At 38.1% G+C, this 6,642-nt stretch overlaps 1 protein-coding gene across 2 annotated transcripts; it reads right to left on the minus strand.

The window, feature by feature from the left end:
• Positions 1-458: 458 nt before the first annotated feature.
• Positions 459-5,511, minus strand: gnpda1 (glucosamine-6-phosphate deaminase 1). 2 transcript variants are annotated; one of them, XM_016237280.1, is made up of 7 exons: positions 5,433-5,511; positions 4,872-5,009; positions 4,683-4,784; positions 4,411-4,593; positions 4,154-4,338; positions 790-964; positions 459-657 (listed from the first exon to the last, which is right to left on the minus strand). In XM_016237280.1, the coding sequence occupies exons 2-7, from the start codon at positions 4,993-4,995 to the stop codon at positions 617-619; spliced, it is 810 nt and encodes a 269-aa protein (XP_016092766.1). In that variant the 5' UTR covers positions 4,996-5,009; positions 5,433-5,511; the 3' UTR covers positions 459-616. The 2 variants fall into 2 exon arrangements, with proteins under 2 accessions (XP_016092766.1, XP_016092767.1); XM_016237281.1 differs by having other exon boundaries at positions 4,872-5,019; positions 5,433-5,488.
• Between the last annotated feature and the right edge of the window lie 1,131 nt (positions 5,512-6,642).

Below are 6,642 nucleotides of genomic sequence, written 5' to 3' on the forward strand. Positions count from 1 at the left end.
TCATATTCTGAGTTGCATTATTTTTATTCATTTTTGAGGAATACTGAATCTGTTTTTTTTTTGTGAGTGAGATGAATTAATGCATATTCATATTTATTTTAGAACTACAGTAACATCTGATTTCTCTCAACATAATCTCAACAATTGGAGAAAAAAAAGTAACTTGCGTTACTTATCCGAAAAAGTATAATATAGAATATACAGATATTCTCTTGTAAATTAAAAAGTAATGCGTTACTTTACTAGTTACTTGAAAAAAGTAATCTGATTATGTAACTCGCGTTACTTGTAATATATTACCCCCAACACTGTATATACCTATATGTTAAAAATAAAATAAAACTATTATAATAAATATTATAACAGCATATAAATACTGAAATACCATATCATCAATCCAAAGATTAATATTTAGAGTACTAAGTCTATTTATTCATCAATTTGTTATTTATTTGGTCACATTTAAAGAATCAGGATTCCAAGTCGATTATTATATAAACACATTTGAATTCAATACATCAGGTATTGAGAGGTTTAATAAAATAAAAACAGTGCAATTTGGGTAAATACACGACCACAAATCTGTTGTGTGTCTATTCTTCTTATCAATATCAGTCTACGGCTCTTCCACCATCTTGTTGTGCACATCCATAATGCCTGAAGAAAAAAAACATTAACAATTTTCTTACATGCACAATATCCCTGTATTCACTTCATTCCCTCAGGAGAGAGAGAGAGAGAGAGAGAGAGAGAGAGAGAGAGATCAACTAGTTGTTAAGTCAGTGTTACCTTTGAAATACTTGACCGTTTTGACCCGCAGCTCCTGTGTGGCGTCTTCATCGCACACAAACACAGCCTGCGGGTGCTGCTGGAACGCTGACACCGTCCACATGTGATTCACTCCCTCTTCTATGGCTTTATAGAGCGCAAACGCTTTATGTGAGCCAGTGATAAGGATCATGACCTGAAAATGTCATATAATCACGTTAGTGTTCGTTGTATTGTTTCAGATCAGCCCACAAACGCTGATGCTGTTGAAGGGATGCTTTTCACAAACTGTGATCAGTGTCGGGGCTAACGCCAGATACTCAATCCAGATACAGATGACTTTTTCAAGTAACTAGTAAAGTAACACATTACCACAACGGGGAAGTCATGGCCTAATGGTCAGAGAGTCGTACTCATAACCCAAAGGTTGTGGGTTCGAGTCTCGTACCGGCAGGGATTGTAGGTGGGGGGAGTGAATGTACAGCACTCTCTTCCACCTTCAATACCACGACTGAGGTGCCCTTGAGCAAGACCGGGCGCCGCAGAATAAATGGCTGCCCACTGCTCCGTGTGTGTGTGTGTGTGTGTTCACTGCTGTGTGTGTGCACTTTGGATGGGATAAATGCAGAGCACTAATTCCTAGTATGGGTCACCATACTTGGCCACATGTCACGTCACATTACTTTTTAATTTAGGCAAGGCAGGTTTATTTATATACTTCATACACAATGGTAATTCAAAGTGCTTTACATAAAAGATATAATTACTTTTGTAGTTTTGATTTCGGCATTATCTATGTGAATATTAAAATCCCCTGCAATAGCAAAACAGTCAAACTCTGAGGAAATCATTGATAGTATTTCTGTGAACTCTTCAACAAAGGCTGGAGAGTATTTTGGAGGCCTGTAAATAATGATGAACAGAATGCGTGGAGCAGCTTTCAACACAATCCCTAGATATTCAAAAGACAAGTACTGACCAAATGACACTTGCTTGCATTGATAGACATCTTTAAATAGAGCAGCTACACCTCCACCTCTCCTAACAGTCCTGCAAACACTCATGAAAGTGAAGTTAGGAGGGGCTGTTTCATTGAGGACCGTTGCACTGCAGCTGTCTTCTAGCCATGTTTCATTTAGAAACATAAAATCCAGGTTGTTTGTGGTTATTAAGTCATTGATTAGAAATGATTTATTTTTTAGTGAGCGAATGTTTAAAAATGCTAACTTGATGGCATTGCATTTAGTCTCAACAGCAATATTTGTTTGATGCATAACAGGCCGCAGATTAGATAAGTCAGCCGTACGGCTTAAGAAGGCCTTAGACTTTCTATCACGTGATAAAACAGAAATAGAAAAATAAGGTTTGAGAAGAATGACTGTCTAGCTTTGCCTAGTTCCACATTGAAAGTACGAAGGCTGTCTTTATATATGCTATAGTGTATTTCAAGTTTCGTCTTCCGCCACATCCGCTCACATCCGCTTTTCTGCATTGTCTTTTCATACTCTGAACTGCTGTTGATTTTCTCCAAGCTGATTTCTGTCTGCCAGTCTTCCTGCTGACTTTCAAAGGAGCAATGTCATCAATAACATTCTTAACTTTTGAGTTAAAGGAATCAAGGAGATCAACAGAGTCTGCAGAAATGCTTGGTGTTAAAGATATAGCCTCCATAAATAGCACACTAGTGTTTTCGTTAATGCATCTCTTTCTGACTGAGACCGATCTAGATTCAGTGGTAACAGAGATCAATATATCAAAGAAAATACAGAAGTGATCAGATAGTGCTACGTCCTTAATAACAATGGATGAAATGTTTAGACCTCTACTGATGAGTAAATCTAGAGTATGTCCCCGATTTTGTGTGGGTTCATGCACATGCTGAATCAGGTCAAAAGTATTTAAAACAGTTATCATTTCTTTTGTAGTTTTGTTTTCTGCATTATCTATGTGAATATTAAAATCCCCTGCAATAGCAAAACAGTCAAACTCTGAGGAAATCATTGATAGCATTTCTGTGAACTCTTCAACAAAGGCTGGAGAGTATTTTGGAGGCCTGTAAATAATGATAAACAGAATGCGTGGAGCACCTTTCAGCACAATCCCTAGATATTCAAAAGACAAGTACTGATCAAATGACACTTGCTTGCATTGATAGACATCTTTAAATAGAGCAGCTACACCTCCACCTCTCCTAACAGTCCTGCAAACACTCATGAAAGTGAAGTTAGGAGGGGCTGTTTCATTGAGGACCGTTGCACTGCAGCTGTCTTCTAGCCATGTTTCATTTAGAAACATAAAATCCAGGTTGTTTGTGGTTATTAAGTCATTGATTAGAAATGATTTATTTTTTAGTGAGCGAATGTTTAAAAATGCTAACTTGATGGCTTGTGACTTTGTCTCTACAGCAATATTAGTTTGATGCATAACAGGCCGCAGATTAGATAAGTCAGCCGTACGGCTTGAGAAGGCCTTAGACTTTCTATCACGTGATAAAACAGAAATAGAGAAAGCTACAGGCACACTGGGTTCCCGCTTGTTCTGTAAACATTTGTAAGTGTTGCTGTTATTGTAGCGGGGACCCGACACATATCACAAGCACATATCTGAGTTACTTTTCAAATGAATAACACCAGTTACTTTCTTTCTCATTTATTGACTGACCGCTCTCCTGTCCACATGTTGAGAGAAATTGGGAGAGGCTTTGTGTGCGCTGTGTAAACATGCAATAGTTAAATGTTAAGTAACATATATCCTTTATGTATTTAATGCCACTTTATTAGTCTTTGCTGCTGATCTTCAATGAGCCAATTCAAGCATACTTTCACTAACACATTACTTTCTATAAAAAGTAACATAATTAGTTACTTTTTAAAGTAGTAACGCAATATTGTAATGCATTACTTTTAAATGTAACTTTCCCCAACACTGATCTCGCCATGATTAAAATTGTGAATCTAGCAAAGTTTTGTTTTTACAATGAGAACGCAAAAATTATATTTGTTGTTATTTTTGATATCTTAATATCAGAATAGCGTGCACTTCTTCTTTTTTTTTTATTAATTATGCACATTATTATAATATTAATATCTTTTTTTATTTTATTTTTTACATAAAAAAAAAAAAAAGATGTTTTATTTTATTTTTATATTTTTTAAGTATCAGTTCCTGCACTGTAAATGAAATGCAGACTATAATATGTAGTTGCTATTTTGCAAGCAACACTGCATATAAACTATAGCTTGCAATAAATGTTTGAAGGCATTGTTTGAATAAATGTGCAATTAGTTTGGCACTAAAGCCGAGTCATCTTATAGGAGCAGAAGAAGGAGGGGCTGACATTTATAGACGTAATTATTAGGAAAAGCACAAATGTGAATATTTGTACCTCTCTAGCATCCATCACTGTGCCAACACCAACCGTCAGCGCCATGGTGGGGACTTTAAAGAGATCACCATCAAAGAAACGAGCGTTAGCCAGAATGGTGTCCATAGCCAGGGTCTTAACACGCGTTCGGGACACCAGACTGGATCCAGGCTCATTGAACGCAATGTGGCCATCAGGTCCAATACCTGCAACACGATTACAAGTCAGCGCTGTTTAACGGTGGCACTCACAGGTCAAAGTTCAATCGACTGTCTTACCGCCAACAAAAAGTTCGATTCCTCCAGCAGCTTTGATTTTGGCTTCAAAGTCCTGACACTCCTTCTCTAGACTGGATGCGTTGCCGTCTAGGATGTGCGCATTTTCTGCTCGGATGTCGATGTGCTTGAAGAAGTTATTCCACATGAACGAATGGTAGCTTTCAGGATGGTCTCTAGGAAGTCCTGTAACAAAAACAGCAAGTTCAGTGTTCAACTAATTACGACAGGCAGCTCAACCCTTGATCCCCAAGCATAAACGAGCGGTCACATACCTACATACTCATCCATATTAAACGTTTTCACATACTGGAAAGATATTTCTCCCTTCTTGTGATACTCGATCAGTTTCTTGTAGCATCCAAGCGGAGTGCTTCCTGCAAAACACAGGGAATATGAATTGAAGGCCTATATTACAAATGAACGTGTTTGCACAAAACAGTGACTTTTTTTTTTATGGCTACCTGTTGGAAGACCCAGAGTGAAGAACCGGTCAGGACCAGGATTAAACTTCTTGATCCTGTTCCTGATGTATTTGGCAGTCCATTCGCTGACCTGGTCAAAGTCATCCAGTATGATGAGCTTCATGGCTTTATCTGTGTCTGAAGGAAGCTAACAGGTAAATTAACCTGGAGTCTCTCTCTCTCTCTGTCTGTCTGTGTGTGTGTGTGTGTGTGTGTGTGAGAGAGAGACACAGTCCTGCCTTCTCCAGACTTTAGCACCATACATTAATGCGGAAGCACAGTTGTAGTTTATTACACTTGACTGATATTTAGAAGTGCACAGTGAAGACAATTGACTGTAAACATGCGCCAGATTACTGAAGGGTCTTTATGCTTCACTACTCTTTTTGTCCCACCAACACCTAGTTTCTCTCAGCAAGTTAATAAACAAACTATAATCGTTTGCTTTGAGTTACAAAAACATGTTTATAGAACACCTGACTAGAAAATCGCGATGATGACACTGGAATTCATAATACAATATATTAAAATGCACACAAAGAGACTAAAATAAACCCTTACCAGATCATATGTTTGTGAGTTTGTCTTCCAGCAGCAGCCCAGAGGAACACGATCATGTGATCGAGAGGAAACGCTGCACTTTCACACAGGATTTGAGATTAAAATACATCGAGTCATCAAAAAGGGATTTTAGGAATGATTTAGAAACAAATTCGGGCAAGTCGACAAGATTTATACACTTAAAGATAGCTTATTAATCCATAAATGTATACAAGGCCATTTCCACGTACAATGGGCCGTGCAAATAAATAAATTAATAAATAAAATTCGACATGAGGTGCTTTACATTTAAAGGGGTCATATGATGCGATTTCAAGTTGTTCTTTCTCTTTGGAGTGTTACAAGCTGATTGTGCATAGATAAGATCCCTGAAGTTGCAAAGACTAAAGTCTCAAAACCAAAGAGATATTCTTTATCAAAGTTAAGACTCTGCCACGCCCCCCTACACGCCCCCAGATCAGGGGCGGACTTACCCATTAGGCAAAGGCAGGCGACTGCCTTGGGCCCCCAAAAGCCAAGGGCCCCCTAAAATGCTTTTCATGCATTAAGCGCGGACACACAAACGTTTGCTGTTTACGGTGTTTATTACGACGACAACCGTCCGAGTCAGTGGCGCCTGCAGGTGTAGACTGACCTGAGATTTGCCCCACAAACATTTCGACCGAACCCATGCCGTTAATTATGAATTTATCAGTCTTTTGCATGCTAAAGTCAATTTCTGCATAGAAATATGACGCCAAATAGAAGCAGAATATCGTGCTATACGCACTTCCATGAGATCGGGTTAGCCTACAACAATTAATTTGTTGGCTATTTTACAAATGGGAATACGACGAATTCGTGACAATGTTTACATTCAAGCTACCCGTAAAATTTATAGTGAAAAGTGCTTTAAAAGCGTCTGGAATGCAATAAAGTAATTTTAAAGCTGTTTTTAAAGCAGCAAAAATGACTGCGTATTTTAAGTTGTTTCCACTGTTAGAAAAAAAATGCAAGGGATTGCACTGGCGCCTCCGTGTCCTGCAGAGCGTGCTTCAGCTTCCACTCACCGCAAACGATTGGATATGCACATTTATATAGGTTAAACATTTAAACTAACATTGTGATATACTTGAACTGTTTTATATATAGATGTTATTTTAGGCAAGTCCTGATGATTTGAGAAGGCTAAATTGATCAAACATAGGCTATAGGCTATGATCAATTCACT

Source organism: Sinocyclocheilus grahami, unplaced genomic scaffold, assembly GCF_001515645.1.
Source record: "Sinocyclocheilus grahami isolate Dianchi unplaced genomic scaffold, SAMN03320097.WGS_v1.1 scaffold510.1, whole genome shotgun sequence".
NCBI lineage: Eukaryota > Metazoa > Chordata > Actinopteri > Cypriniformes > Cyprinidae > Sinocyclocheilus > Sinocyclocheilus grahami.

Bases quoted from the DNA above. Each gene is read 5' to 3' on its own strand.
- gnpda1 (XM_016237280.1), bottom strand. From the start codon at position 4,995: ATGAAGCTCATCATACTGGATGACTTTGACCAGGTCAGCGAATGGACT. The intron at 4,594-4,682 runs GTATGTGACCGC...TTTTTGTTACAG, and splicing joins TAATATGGATGAGTATGTAG to GACTTCCTAGAGACCATCCT. The intron at 658-789 runs GTAACACTGACT...TTTTTTCTTCAG, and splicing joins AACGGTCAAGTATTTCAAAG to GCATTATGGATGTGCACAAC.